Source organism: Narcine bancroftii, chromosome 2, assembly GCF_036971445.1.
Source record: "Narcine bancroftii isolate sNarBan1 chromosome 2, sNarBan1.hap1, whole genome shotgun sequence".
Taxonomy (NCBI): domain Eukaryota; kingdom Metazoa; phylum Chordata; class Chondrichthyes; order Torpediniformes; family Narcinidae; genus Narcine; species Narcine bancroftii.
In genome coordinates this window covers 278399217-278414518 of record NC_091470.1, presented here as the reverse complement: position 1 = coordinate 278414518, position 15302 = coordinate 278399217, and the positions used below count along the sequence as shown (strand labels likewise).

Genomic DNA, 15302 nt, shown 5'->3' with positions numbered 1-15302 from the left:
TGGCACTATGTGGTGAGTTCGTCAACGCACCTCACAATCCCCAGCGGTCACCACACGAACTACTTCCTCACCTCAGGGCACGCCTGGACTTGTTCGAAACCCCACTGTCGCCCAGGCATGGCACCCGCCTGTCTCACTTTCCTGACGAACTGCTTTCAGTGGAGTATGTTTTCATTCGGCGGGGCCCGACCGCGGCACCTTTGCAGCAACCGTATGAGAGGCCATACAGGATTGTACAGTGTTCTGGCTCAACGTTCACGCTGGACATGGGCGGCAGGCGGGAGTTGTTTACCATGGACAGGCTGAAGCCAGCGCACCTTGATCCCACTGAGCCCGTGGTCATTGCCCAGCCCAAGAAGCGAGGCCACCCGGCAAAAAAGGACATTGACGCTGGTTCTAGGGAGGGCTGTGTGGCGGTTCACCATGTGGTTGACGAACCGGCCCCGCTTGTAAGCCACACGGCGGGGTAGCCGGCCAAAATGGTGCCATCGGGGGTTTCCCTTCCTTCCAGCACGGGGCTCAGAAACGCTGGGCGACCACGTGACGCCCGGGTGACATCAGCGCCCTCCAGCACGGTTCTCAGCCAGGTCCGGGCTTGGAGTATAAGTGCAGCCCAGCAGCCTGCAATAAACCAGTCTGCTCACTGAGCTCAACCGGTCTGGTTGTGTGTGTTATTGCAGAAGCAGTGTAGCCACCGATACAAAGTATTGTTTTAAAATTAGTCTTTTTTTTCCTTCTTTGTTTTTTTTCCTTTTTTCTTGCTTTCTTTGGGGGGGGGTGTTCTGTGTGGGAGGGAGTGGGTGGAGGGGGCGGGAAGAAAATGATTTTAAAAAGTATGTATTGATTTTGATATATAGAAGTTTTGGTTCTCTGTGCAATTTTGTTACATGTGCCAATAAAATGAAATTTGGGGAAAAAAAGAGATGGTGCAGAAGAAATTTACTCAAAAGATTCCAAAGATGTGTTACTTTGGTTATGTTTAAAGACTGGCAAAGCTGTTATTGTCCTCCTTGGGTCAAAGGAAATTGCAAGAGGATTTGATGGGGATTTTTTAACATATGAAGAACATATAAACTGAGCACAAATAGAAAAGTGGTTCCTTTTGGTGGAAGGATTAAAAAATAAAAGACATGGGTGATTGGCAAAGATAACCAAAAGGAATATGAAAACATAGCAGGCAGAGAGTATCTGGAACACACAGAGTTCTTATAAATCAGTATCTGAAAGAATTTGCATGGCAATAGAGAAAGAGCAAGGAAGCAGGATTGGCTGGATTGTTGGAGTTCCAGCAGACAGGAAAGGCTGAATGAGAACCTCTGTATGAACCCTTCTCTGAAACTTTGAATCAATGTTCTTATTTATCAGGCTGGTAAGATCGTGGATTATGTGAAAGGTGTCAATGGACCAGTTATTAATAACAAAATTATTGAATATTTGGAAATGGAAACAGAATACTATGAGAAAGGAGTCGCGCGTCAAGAAGTGAGTATCATTGGTAATGTACTGCAGCTATAAAGAAACCTAGACACAGACTACAGCGCTGGGAGGACAAAAAGGTCCATGACTGTCATAATGTCCACCCTCTTCCTCCCCACCCTCCAGCAGACACATACACATGTTTTTAGTCCAAAAATGTGCTTTTCCCAGATGTTCTGCAGGGATCTTTTCTGAGATCTCTTGATACCCTATCAATAATGCCAAAAGACTGAAGCTACTTTACGACAGGCTTTTATTACCATAAGACTGACACATACTCCTGTTGCTGCCAGGATTCCAGGATTCGTACTGAGGGAGGACTCAGGCGTCATTGTCTTTATTGGGGAATTCCAGGGGGTGGAGATACAGTAACAATGGCAATACAGCATCACAGAGGTATCTCCATACCCCTGCTCTTTGTGATTTTTATAAATGACAGAGACGAAGAAGCGGATTAATGGGCCAGTAAGTTTGCGGATGATACAAAGGATTGAGGATTTATGGATGGTGCCAAAGGTTTTCGTAGGTTACAAAAGGGTATAGACAGGATGCAGAGTAGAGCGGAAAAGTGGCAAATGGAATTCAATCCAGTAAGTGTGAGGCACTGCAGTTTGGAAGGATAAATCAGAATGCGGAACACAGGGTTAATGGATGGTTACTTAAGAGTGTAGATGAACAGAGGGACCTTAGGGTCCAAATCCATATATCCCTCAAGGTTGCCACGCAGATTGATAGGATAGTTAAGAAAGCCTATGGGATGTTGGGCTTCATTAATAGGGGTATTGAATTCAAGAGTCAAGAGGTCATGCTGCAACTCTACAAACCTCTGGTGAGGCCACACTTAGAGTATTGTGTTTAGTTCTGGTCACCTCATTATAGGAAGGATATGGAAGCTATGGAGAAGGTGCAAAGGTGATTTACCAGGATGTTTCCTGGATTGGAAAATAAGTCTTATAAGGCAGGATTAGCAGAGCTGGGACTTTTCTCTATTTAATCTCCTCTCATCCTTCTTTTCTCCAAAGAGAAAAGTCCCAGCTCTACAAGATTATGAGAGGCATAGATAGGGTGGACAGCCAGTGCCTTATCCCAGGGCAGGAATAGGAAGCACCAGAACACATATGTACAAAGTGAAGGGTGGGAAATTTAGGGGAGACATTAAGAGTAAGTTTTTTTTAGACAGAGTTGTGGGTGCTTGGAATGCCTCACCTGGAATGGTGGTGGAGGCTGAAACATTAGAGGCATTTAAGAGACTCTTAGAAAGGCACATGGATGGAAAGCAAATAGCGGGTTATGGGGTAGGGAAGGTTCAGTACTTTTTTTTAAAGAACTATATGGTTTGGCACAGCATTGAGGGCCAAAGGGCCTGTACTGTCCTATAGTGTTCTATGTTCTGCATTTCTGTTTTAGGCTTTGGATCTTGACTGCAAATTTATAGCAAGGACCGATAAGCAAAATGGTAATTGAAACAATGGTTTTGTTTTTGCATATCATTACACTGAGTTTTTAGCAAACCCTCAATATAGCCCAGCCCTATAGAAAGTACATTACTATATGAGCAGAATAACATGTCTGAAATATCCAGAATGGAAATGAAGTTTAAAGTCTTGTTTTATATTTAACCAGATCCAAACAGTTCAGTTATATGATGTAGAAGATGAAATAGAAGAATTTATACAAGTGGCAACTTCCAGACATGTTGGTAAGTGATCCTGAGTGAATAAAATATATTACTTGAAAGAAAATATAGAAGAACAACAGATAAATGCAGCATAGAAACAGACCCATCAGCCCTCCAAGTTCTACTGATCGTCAAGCAGTGATTTTTATAGAATTCATCCCTAGATCTTTTTATTCTCTCCAAATTCCCATAATTTTCCCTTAGATCCTATCACTCATCTCCACAATAGGGAAAAGTTACAGTGACTAATTACTCTGTCATCCCAAAATTCTTTAAATGTGGGAGGAATTGACATAAACAAACCGGGGTCAGCATTGAACCCAAGTCACTGGAGCTGTGAAAGTAGTGGCTCCTCCAGCTGCACCAAGATAAAACTCTAAATTTCAAAAGTTTCAAGATCATACAGGAAACTGCAGATACTGGAATCTGGAGCAAAAAACAATCTGCTGGAGGATCCTGATGTCATTGGGAGAAAAATAATGGTCTGTCGAGTATGCACTACGCGAGTGTGGAGAAGAACGACATGCACACCAAAGCCTTGGAAAATGAGAATGATCTATTGCTCTGGCCGTCACACTTATATGGGCCCCTGGCACTGATATCAGGGCCCTGCATTATCATAGCACCGGCCTGGGTTTGGTCAGCATTCCCTCCAGCGTTCCCTATCTTTCCACATTCGTCGGTCATTTTGTGGGTCGGTCCGTGTCTCTGTGCGGGCTGCTACACAGCCCCCCCCCCCACAGAATTGGCAACCAGGCCATTGTCTGTAGCCTTAGTTTCACCGCCTCATTGTCCAGGCTTCGCATTCTGTCCATGAGAAGACACCAAGGGCAGAAGCCTGTAAAGAGGCTGAATGTCTCCAAGCTGAAAAGCAGCAGGGTTACAGAAGAATTCGCTGTTGACCTTGAAGGCAGACTGCCAGACACACCACACGAAGACGGGACCAGCGTTGAGGAACAGTGGACGGCCTTCAGAGACACTGTCTACATTGCCGCCCTCAAACATCTTAGACCAGCAACCCGAAGAAACCAAGACTGGTTCAGTAAGAATGATGAAGAAATACAGGCACTACTAACAGAGAAACATCAACAACACAGAACAAATCAGAATGACCCCACGTCGCTAGCCAAGAAAGATGCCTTTGCCATCACAAGAAGAAAGGCGCAGAAAAATCTTTGAGGTGCAGGACAGCTGGTTCAGCAAAAAAAGGATAACCTTCAATTTTAAGGAAGGTTTGAATCCAGACCAAGTTCTTCCAACATTGGAATTTTAGATTTCACAGGCAATAGTAGACCTCCACGTGATGGACTACAATAACCTTGATGAGACCAGGAAACAACAGAACCTCTACATTTTGCCGAGTAGAAAATTCCAAAGGTTTTTAACATCTTATTTTCCTCAGCGTGGTGAAACTTCTTTGCATCTAACCAGTCAAGTCTTCTAACATTTTGTGCTTGACATTTTTGAGATTTCTGAGTGTCACCTGATGCAATCTGAATTAATTTCTTAATCAATTGTTGGGGGGAGAGTGGGAGGGGTTTTAGTTTTAGCTTAGTTTTTAGATTTAGTTTTTTTCTTTATATAGTTTCAGAATATATTTGTTAGCAATCTATTATGTAACTTGGTATATTATTCTCAATTGTTTGCTCTTATATATGTTAATTAAATAAAATATTCAAAAAAGTCTAATATTTTATCATATTTGAATGAGCTCTTTTTACAAAATTTTAGAAAATACAATCCCATCCTTGAATCGATGTTGCACTTCTTCATTGGCATGCCCATCTTTTCTTGGGTAGGGAGACCAAACCTATGTATATATCAAAGCAAAATAATATTTTTACCTTTACTAAGGACTGTAGTCTCTTGGTTTTATCCAATGTATACTTCGGCAACATTACAAGATGTTTGAATTTTTATTTTGCAGACAAAATTTTTACAGTCGTAGTAATCAAACCAAATGCAGTCATTACTGGAAATGATAATAATATCAAAGAGCAGGTAAGTGATGGATGAGCATACTAGCAACAGCAGACCCCTCAGCTCCTCAAGACTGTTCAACTAATTCACAAGGACATGGCAGACTTGACTGTAACCTCATTCCTACCAGTCCATGATACTCTTATATCCCTTGTTTATCAAGTGTATATCTATATGTAAAAATATTTCAAGACCCTGCTTCCACTTTCCCATTGAGGAAGAGAATTCCAAAGAGTCATGTTCCCTTGAAAAGAGCTTAAAAAAAAACACCATATCTCCTATGAAATAGTAAATCCTCTAGATTCTCCATGTGATAAACATAATTCCCATATTTATCCTCAGGATTTTATAAGGATAATAGGACAAAAGAGAATGTGGAAATACCCAATAGTTTTGGATCTTATTTATTACTGTGTAGTTACCATTCACATTTTTGAACTCCGTAGATATAACCCCAGCTTGTTCAATTTTTCTCCAGAAGATTACTCAATCTTATCACATATTAGTGGAGTAAAACTTCTCTGAAATGCTTCCAACATTATCATCCTTCCTTTTATAAATCTGATACTGTACACTGTACTCCAGATGCAATTTCAATGTTACAACGCCAGCAACTGGGATCGGAGTTTGAATCCCACGCTGTCTGTAAGGAGTATGTACATTCTATCTGTGTCTATGAGGGTTTTCTCTGGGTGCTCCCCACTATTCAAAATATACCGGGGGTTGTAACTCAATTGAATGTAATTGGGCGCATGGGCTCATGGACTGATAGGACCTGGATCTGTGCTGATTGTCTAAATTTAAAATATAAATTTAAAATTTATATGTTGTCATGCTGGACACAGCCAGGAAAGACTCAGCCACCAAATTGAAAGTCGTTAATGACTGTTTTTATTCAAATTCAGAGTGTGCCCTTTTAAGGGCAGCATGAGCTCAGTCATTGTGACATCATAATTGCTGCCCCAGGCACATGCTGGGCAGGAGACTTGAGGCAGGGAGAAAACCCTGACAGCGCCATCTTCCCATGGCTGCCCCACCACGTGGTGTTACACGTGGGGCCGGTTCACCTTGAGAGAGTGCGCCGCCACACAACCCCCCCCCCCCCCACCAGAATCAGCAACGTGTCCCGCCACTTGGGAAGGTGGCCCCAGCGTTTGGGCATGGCCGTCTGCACTGGTCGTGATAGGTCTAAGTGCGCCGCTTTCAAACGGTCCACGGTGAAAAGTTCGTCTTTACCCCCTATATCTAAAGTGAAAGTCCTGCCGGACCGCTGGAGGACCTTGTATGGACCTTCATACGGGCGTTGTTAAGGTGCCGTATGTGTGCTGCGCCAAACAAATACGAATTCTGCCAAGTCCAGATGTTTGGGAGGATGTGTCGTCCAGAAGCCATGATGCGAGGGAGGCGGTGATGGGGGGGGGGGACTAGCGAGGATAGTTTCTTACGGAGATCTGCCAAAAGGTTTGTGTGCTCAGGCATGACGTTGGGCTCCGGGGCAAAGAACTCACCGGGCAGCGAGAGCGGCACGCCATAGACTAGTTCCACAGAAAACACCTGTAGGTCCTCCTTGGGTTCTGTTCTGATGCTGAGGAGGATCCAGGGCAGTTCATTTGCCCAAACTGGGCCGGTGAGGTGAGCCATGAAGGCAGATTTCATATGACGATGAAATCTCTTCACCAAACCATTTGCTTGCGGGTGGTAGGCTGTGGTGTGGTGGAGTTTAACCCCCCAGGAGGTTTGCCAGCTGAGCCCAGAGTGCGGAGTTGAACTGGGCGCCCCTGTCACTGGTGATGTGCGCCGGGACTCCAAACCTAGTGATGCAATAACTGACTAGGTTCCTGGTGCATGTCTCTGTGGAAGCCTCTTTGATGGGAATTGCCTCCAGCCATCTCATGGTCCGATTAACTATTGTGAGAAGGTAGTGCGCTTCTTTGGACACCAGCAGGGGGCCTACGACATCAACATGGATGTGCTGAAATCTCTGCAATGCTGGGTCAAACTGCTGGATTGGGGCCCACGTATGCCAGTGGACCTTGGGGGCTGGCACCTGGAGCAGTTCCTCGCCATCTCGGCCACCTTTTTGAGCCCAAGCCTCACAAACTGCTCTGCTACCATTCACACTGAAGTCTTCACCAAGGGGTGGGCTAGGTCGTGGACTAAGCTGAAAACCCTTGACCTCCACTGTGGTGGGACTACCAGGAGTGGCGAGCCGGTGGAGTCGTGGCAGAGCAGCATGTCCGGGCTGTTGGGCAACTGAATGTCCTGGAGATCAAGGCCAGAGATGGCAGACCAGAGAGCCTGCGTCTCTGTGTCCAGCTTCTGGGCCTGTGTCAACTGTGTTTGGTCAAGGCCGGGGGCAAGTGCGTTCATCGCAAGACGAGAGAGCGCATCCGCCATGATGTTGTCTTTGCCTGCCCTGTGCCAGATGTCGGTGGTGAACTCAGACACATAGGAGAGGTGGCGTTGCTGGCGAGCTGACCACGGATCTGTGACCATCACGAGTGTCTGTGTGAGGGGCTTGTGGTCCGTGAACACCGCGAAGGGCCTGCCCTCTAGAAAGTATTGAAAGTGCCAGATGGCCAGGTATAGCGCCAGGAGCTCCCAGTTGAAAGTGCTGTACTTGAGCTCAGGCGGGCACAGGTGTTTGCTAAAGAAGGCCAGTGGGCACCACTGTCCATTGAGCCACTGCTCAAATACGCCCCCTACCACTGTGGCTGAGGCATCCACCGAGAGCGCTGTGTGTGCCACCGGGTGTGGGTGCACCAATAGAGTTGCATTGGCGAGGGCCTCCTTTGTTGCAGCAAAAGCAGTCTCTGCCTCCTCCGGCCAGGTCAGGACTTTCTCCTTAGTGGTGATCAACGCGAACAGCGATTGCATGGTGTGGGCGGTGCCGGGGATGAACTGATGATAAAAATTCACCATCTCCACGAACTCCTGCAGGCCCTTGAGGGTGGTTGGCTTGGGGAACCGCTGGATGGCCGCAACCTTCTCTGGCACTGGGGCAGCACCTGCTGCCAAGATGGTGTGCCCCAGGAACTGCAATGTCTGCTTGCTGAACTGGCACTTGGCCACGCTGACGGTGAGGCCAATCTCCGCCAGTCAGGCAAACAAGGTACGGAGGTGGGCCTTGTGCTCTTCGCGGTTGCGGCTTTAGATAAGGATATTGTCCAGGTAGATAAACACAAGTTTCAAGTCCCTATCCACTGCGTCCATGAAAAGTCTGGGCCACATTCTTGAGGCTGAAAGGCATACACAGGAATTCAAAGAGGCCAAAGGGGGTATTGATCGCCGTCTTGTCAGTGTCCTCGGGGTTAACCGGGATCTGATGATACCCCCGCATCAGATCAACCTTGGAGAAGACTTGTGCGCCGTGGAGATTGGCCGAGAAATCTTAAATGTGTGGAACTGGGTACCTGTCCGGTGTGGTCACATCATTTAAATGCCGGTAATCGCCGCAGGGTCTCCAGCCCCCGGAGAATTTGGGGACTATGTGGAGAAGGGATGTCCAGATGCTGTCTGAGCGACGGACGATCCCCAACTCCTGCAGCTATGTAAACTCCTCTGTCAGCCGCAGCTTCTTGGGCGGAAGTCGTCTTGGCTTCTCATGCAGCGGGGGGCCCTGTGTGGAGATATGGTGGTACACCCCATGCTAGGATAAGGTGGCACTGAATCGTGGTTAAAGGATGGCGGGGAACTCATGGAGTATGTTCGAATACTCATCCCTGGAAATAGCGATGGCGGTGATCTCTGGGCTGCAGGAGTTTGTGGCATCCAAGTGCACCGAATGGAAGGTGCAAGCATTGACCAGCCTCTTGCTCTTCATGTCGACCAACAGTCCGTGTGCCCTCAGGAAGTCAGCCCCTAACAACGCAGTACTCAATGAGACTAACACGAACTTCCAGTGGAATTTCTCTTTCCGAATCTGGATCTGCACCCTGTGGGTACCCAAGGTCTTGATAGCAGAACTGTTGGCTGCCCGCAGGGTGGGACCACGAGATCGAGTGAGTGTCTCGAGGGCAGTGAGGGGTAGGACGCTCAGCTCTGCCCTTGTCCACCAGGAAATGTCGGCCGCTGGATTGTCGGTAACGTGAAGGAGGCTGTCCACATGGCCAGCCGTCACAGCCATCAATGGTGGCTGGCCGGGTCATTTCCCCTGGTAGTCACACGATTGTCGGCACTTACGAGTTTGCACTCTCCAGTGCTGATGGTAAAAGCACCAGGTGGAATAGTGCTCCTCCTGCTTGTGCTTGGGGGAGTGTTGCGGCTGGCTGACTCTTAGTCGCGCCACCTGCTTCATTCTCCCTCTTGTTGTGCCAGAGAGTGTCCGCTTGGGCTGCGACTCGGCGTGGATCCATGAAGTCCCCATCTGCCAGGAGTAGTTGGATGTCCCTGGGCATCTGCTCAAGGAAAATCTGACGGAATAGGAAACCAGGTTTGTGATCCTCCACCAGCATCTCGTCCATTAGGGCCGATGGTGTGCGGTCCCCAAACTCGTCAAGTTGCAGGAGCCTGGAGGCATGTTGCTGAGGAGAGAGCCTGAAAGTGCCTAGGAGCAGGTTCTTGAGGGCAGGATATTTACCCTCGGCCGGTGGGTTGTGTATTAGATCGTCCACCTGGCTGCTGTTTCTTCATCCTGCACACTCACAACGTGGTAGAACATCGTGGCGTCTGCTGAAATGTTCCTCAGTTGAAACTGTGCCTCCTCCTGCCCGAACTACGCACGTGGGCGATGGATCCAGAAGGGGTCAGTTTGATGGCAATGGCGTTGATCTCTGCCGAATCCATGTTCTTGAGACCAGAGAGGCGTCTGGGCTCAACGGGATCACCATGTAGTGCTGGACACAGCCAAGAAAGACTCAGCCACCACATTTAAAGTCGTTAATGACTGTTTTTATTCAAGTTCAGCACGTGCTCTTTTAAGGGCAGAATGAGCTCAGTCACCTCTTGCATTGTGACATCATAATCGCTGCCCCATGCGCGCGCTAGGCAGGAGACTTGAGGCAGGGAGAAAATCCTGACAGCTCAACTTCCCATGGCTGCCCCGCCACGTGGCGTTACACGCGGGGCCGGTTTGCCATGAGAGAGTGCGCTGCCACAATGTAATATTTAAACATATCTATTTTGTATTGAGCTCTCCTTGCAATGAAGAATAATATTCTGTTAGCTTTCTTAATTAATTGATGCACTTGGATGGTAGCTTTTTGGGAGTTATGCATTGGGATGCCTGGTTCCCTCTGCATCTCAGAGCTCTGAAAATGTAATTGTTTCCAACATTATACTGCATTAATCAGATATTTTCCCACCAATTTAACTGGCATACATCCCCATGTAGCCTCTTTGTGTTCTATTCACAATATTGTCTTGTTTTCATGCGATTCTAATATTTTTCTGCCAGAATCATTGCACAATAAAGCACAAAAACAGGCCCTTTGACCCATCTGGACCATTCCGAACTATTTATTTACTTAGTCCCATTGACGTGCACCCAGACCATAGTCGTCCATAGCCTTCCCATCCATGTACCGATGCAATCTTCTCTTAAGTATTGAAATCAAACCTGCATCCACCACCTCAGCTGGCAGCTCATTCTACACACTGTGAGTGAAGTTCTCCCTAATATTGCCCTTAAACATTTCACCTTTCATCCTTAACCCATGTCCTCTAATTCTTGACTCACCCAACCTCAGTAGAAAAAGCCTATTTGCATTTACTCTTCCTTTTGAATATTTTATTTATGATTTTCCAGTCTCAAACAGTTACCAACATTATCAGCACCAATGTTAACATAGTTAGCATTAACAACAATTTACAATTGTCTTTATACAGTTTCTGTAGAGTTCAAGCTCTTTATATCTCCCTTCCTCCCCAACCCCCATATTTGACACTAGATGTATAAGTAATCACAATTACACAGGACACTAAAGAATAGAAAGCCCCACTCTAGCCTATCAAATGCCTCTCCTGCATCCAGGGCCACAGCCAGACCCCTCTCATTCCTGGTTTGTGCCAGATGCATTATACTCAACCGTCTGCCAATATTGTCTGCTGCCTGTCTCTTTTGCACAAAGCCTGCTTGGTCTTGTTTATTAGTTTTGGCAAATAATTCATCAATCTATTTGCCAGGGCTTTTTCTTATAGACAATTATCTTATAGTCTACATTTAACAGTGAGATAGGTCTAGAGGAGGACAGCAATAGCACATCTTTGTCTTTTTAAAGTATCACCATAATGATTGCTGTAGAAAAAGATTCTGGGAGGGTATGGGTCTCCATTGCCTGGTCCACCACCCTATAGAGAGCTATTAGTAAATATTAAATTCCTTATAGAACTCATGTAGAAACCCATCCTCCCCTGGAGACTTGTTAATCTGCAGCGAGTTCAATGCTTTCCTTATCTCTTACTCCGTGAAAAGAAAATCTAGGCTATCCTGTTCTTTGGATCCAAATTTGGAAGCTCTAATTTGGACAGGAACCTATTGACTTTATCAGACCCTCCTGTTAGCTCTTAACACTCTTAAAATTATCTGAAGGTCTCATTGATCTCTTTTGGTTTATACATGGTTCTGCCATTCTCAATTTGTATTGCATTAGTCATTCTTGAGGCTTGTTCTGCCCTCAACTGCCAAGAGAGGATTTTATGGGCTCTCTCTCCCCAAATTCATAGTATTTTTGTTTTGACCATATTATGGCCTTTTTCATATTATATGTTTAAAGTGTATTATATTTCATTTTTTGTTTGCTGGAGCCTTGTAGTGGTCCTCTGAGCCTAATATTTGATAATCCTTTTCTAAATGAGTGATTTCTTGTTCCAATTCATCCACCTCTCTCATATATTCTTTCTTCAATTTCTTGGTGTATCCAATTATCTGGCCTCTCAAATATCCTTTGAGGCTATCCCATAGGAGGAAGAGGTAGAATTGGCCTTACAAAATATGCCTGTGTTCTTGTAAAACTACAAATCTCTGGCTTCTTTAACAGCAACCCATTAAGATGCAATTTTTATGCCATATCCTGCTTATCTGGCATTTCTATTGTTAGTGTTGGGTGAGTGAACTGAGAGAAGTCTTGCTGTACTCAGCTTCCATGATTCTACCCTCTATATGGGCTAAAGCCAGGAAAATGTCTATTCTAGAATAGAAGTCATGCTGTTTTGAGTAGAAGGAATAATCCCTCTTCCCTTGGATGTTTCCGCTTCCACATGTTTATCAAATTCAGCTCTTCATATAGTCAATGGTAGCCCTCGCCATCTGTGTTTTATCGATTTTCTTTGTTGACTTATGTAAGACAGGATCCAGACAAAAATTAAAATCTCCTTTCCTTCTGCCAATCTTAGGAAATTGCTCTGTATGAACTTCTCATCATCAATTTTGGGGGCGTATACATTTACTGGGGTCCAGGATTCCTAATATATCTGACAGTGCACCATTACAAATCTTCCCGATTTGTCTATTGTCACATTCTGCATTCTCACCGGAATACTCTTTCCTATCAAAATTGCCACTCCACCCTTGTGTGCGAACTGAACAAGGAGGATATTACCCGACCCACCCATCCCCTTTTTAGGTTTTGGTGTTCCCACTACGTTAAATGTGTTTCTTGGTGAAAGGCCAGATCCTCTCCCATTTTTTTAATGTGCACCAAGACTTGTTACCTCTTTATCATCCCATTCAAATAATTAACGTTAAAACTAACATATTTTATGCTCTTGGTCAGTGCCTTGGGGACCTCCAGATCCGTGTTCCCTTCATGTCTGTATTGCCCCATGTCTATCCTCGCCCAACCTTTATTCCTCCAGCCGTCAGCTCTAGCCTACTGGGCCCGCGAAAACCCCTGAGAAAATAAATGAAAGACAAGGGCCACAAACCCCAGAGAGGTAAGTTAAAAAAAATGAAGATTTGATTAAAGGGAGAAAAAGAAAAGAGAAAACCGATGAAGAACAGCATAAAATGCTACACAAAACTTTAGCCCCTTACCCATATCCTTTCCCTTCCCTCATCTAATTCCCTCTAACCCTTCCTCCCCCCAACCTCTGGTGATTTTACCCTCTATATTGTCACCATCCCCCTCATTTCTAAAGGTTGCATTTTGCACCTATCTGCCTCCCACACTTCTCCACCTTCACTCCCTCTTGGACCATTTACTTTTCACAAATTCTCTCAATAGCTTATTTACATCTCTAACAGTAACTGTTACTCTCTTGTGGCGGCTCACCACTAGGCAGGTGAACCAGCCCCACTTGTAAGCCACGCAGTGGGGCAGCAAGCCAAGATGGCGCTGTCAGAGGTTTTCCCTTCCTCCCAGCACAGGCATCAGAAGCCCATGCTGGGGGATCATGTGATTCCCAGGTGATGTCAGCGCTCTCCAGCACGGTTCTCAGCCAGGTCCGGGCTGGGAGTATAAGTACATCCCAGTAGCCTGCAATAAACCAGTCTGCTCACTGACCTCAACCCGTCTGGTTGTGTTCTTTCAGGAGTAGTGTAGTTACCACTACAATTGGTGACCCTGACAGGTTCAAATGTTTTTGAACCATCATGAGCTAGCCTGGGATCAGTGCTATAGCCGTGAAACTGCCTGAGACCTGGTTCGCCACGCGGAGGCTCAGTTTCACCTCTGCCAGATTTAGTCCGACACGACCAAATTCTACCATGTGGTCACTGCCCTGACCCAGGCCACAACCAGACACATGCTGCACCTCGTTCAGCACCCACCCGCTGAAGACAAATATGAGACCATCAACTGAGTGCTTACCGGATCCCTCTGACTATCCAGACACCAGTGTGCCGCTTGGATGCTGCACCGCGATGCCCTGGGGGAAGGTCCCCATTGGAGCTGGTGGACGAGATGCTCACGCTCATGGGTGAGCACACCAACTGCCCACTTTTCAAGCACATTTTCCTCGACCATATGCCAGGAACATCCGGCCGCTGCTGGTCCAGGAGAGCTTCTCCGATCCAAGGAAGGTCGCCCAGAAGGCCCAAGAGCCATGGCTCGCACAATTCCCGGAGGGCTCAGCGGTCCAGCAGGTCATGAGACCTCGTTGACACTGGAGCCATGGCCGTCGGGTCCAGCATCGGACCTCGTGGACCTCCCCTCTGTGCGGCCAACGCAACAGAAATCCGGACGTATGGAGAAAAGAGAGTCCATTTCCAGATTGGCCAACGAAATTTTACATGGAGGTTGAATGACTCGTCCCTCCCGACCGCCATCCTGGGTGCAGACTTCCTCCTCGTACACAGGCTTCTGGTGGACATTCGAGGTAGGCACCTGGTGGACGCCCGTACCTTCCATGCCATTCACCTCAACGACTCCTGCTCAGATCAACCGCAGTTGGCCACGATCAGCATGCCCAGAGACGAGTTCCAGTGAATCCTGGAGGAGTTCCCAACACTCCTCAAGCCACAGTTCTCCGCTGCCTCGCCGCACCACGGGGTGTTCCACCACATCCCCACCCAGGGCCCACCGGTTCACGCCAAGGCATGCCGGCTCCCGCCTGACAAGCTCCAGGCAGTGAAAGAGGAATTTTCGCACCTGTTGGAGCTGGGGATCATTCGACGGTCCGACAGCCCGTGGGCCTCGCCACTCCACCTGGTCCCAGAAGCCTCCGGCGGCTGGCGTCCCTGCGGAGACTATCGTCGGCTCAACAAGGCAACAGTTCCTGACTGTTACCCCATTCCTCATATCCAAGACTTTACAGCCATCCTGCACGGTGCGAGGGTTTTCTCCAAGGTTGTCCTGGTGCGTGGATATCACCAGATCCCGGTGCACCCTGAGGACATACCCAAGATGACCATCATCACCCCCTTTGGCTTGTTCGAATTCCTACGCATGCTGTTCGGGCTCAAGAACGCCGCTCAGATCTTCCAGTGCCTCATGGACTCTGTGGGCAGGGATTTGGATTTTGTCTTTATTTATTTGGATGACATCCTCGTTGCCAGCAAGGACCAGGCGCAACACAAGGCCCACATACGTGCCCTTTTATCCGGCTGGCCGAGTTCAGCCTTACCATCAACCAGGCCAAGTGCCAGTTTGGGAAAGAGTCCTTGCAGTTCCTGGGCCATACCATCATGGTTGCCGCTATCAGGGAATTCCCACACCTGGACAGCCTCAAGGGGCTGCAGGAGTTCGCGGGTATGGTCAACTTGTACAACCGCTTAATCAATTGATGAGCT

The 15302-nt window shown here is 47.1% G+C and overlaps 1 protein-coding gene across 1 annotated transcript in view; it reads left to right on the top strand.

Moving 5' to 3' along the window:
• Nucleotides 1-15302, top strand: part of LOC138755307 (thioredoxin domain-containing protein 3 homolog) — a 104239-nt gene that overhangs the window by 31863 nt on the left and 57074 nt on the right. The window contains exons 6-8 of the mRNA XM_069921067.1: nucleotides 1366-1482; nucleotides 3100-3175; nucleotides 5082-5155. Coding sequence (XP_069777168.1) covers nucleotides 1366-1482; nucleotides 3100-3175; nucleotides 5082-5155 — 267 coding nt within the window. The remainder of the gene's footprint in view (nucleotides 1-1365; nucleotides 1483-3099; nucleotides 3176-5081; nucleotides 5156-15302) is intronic.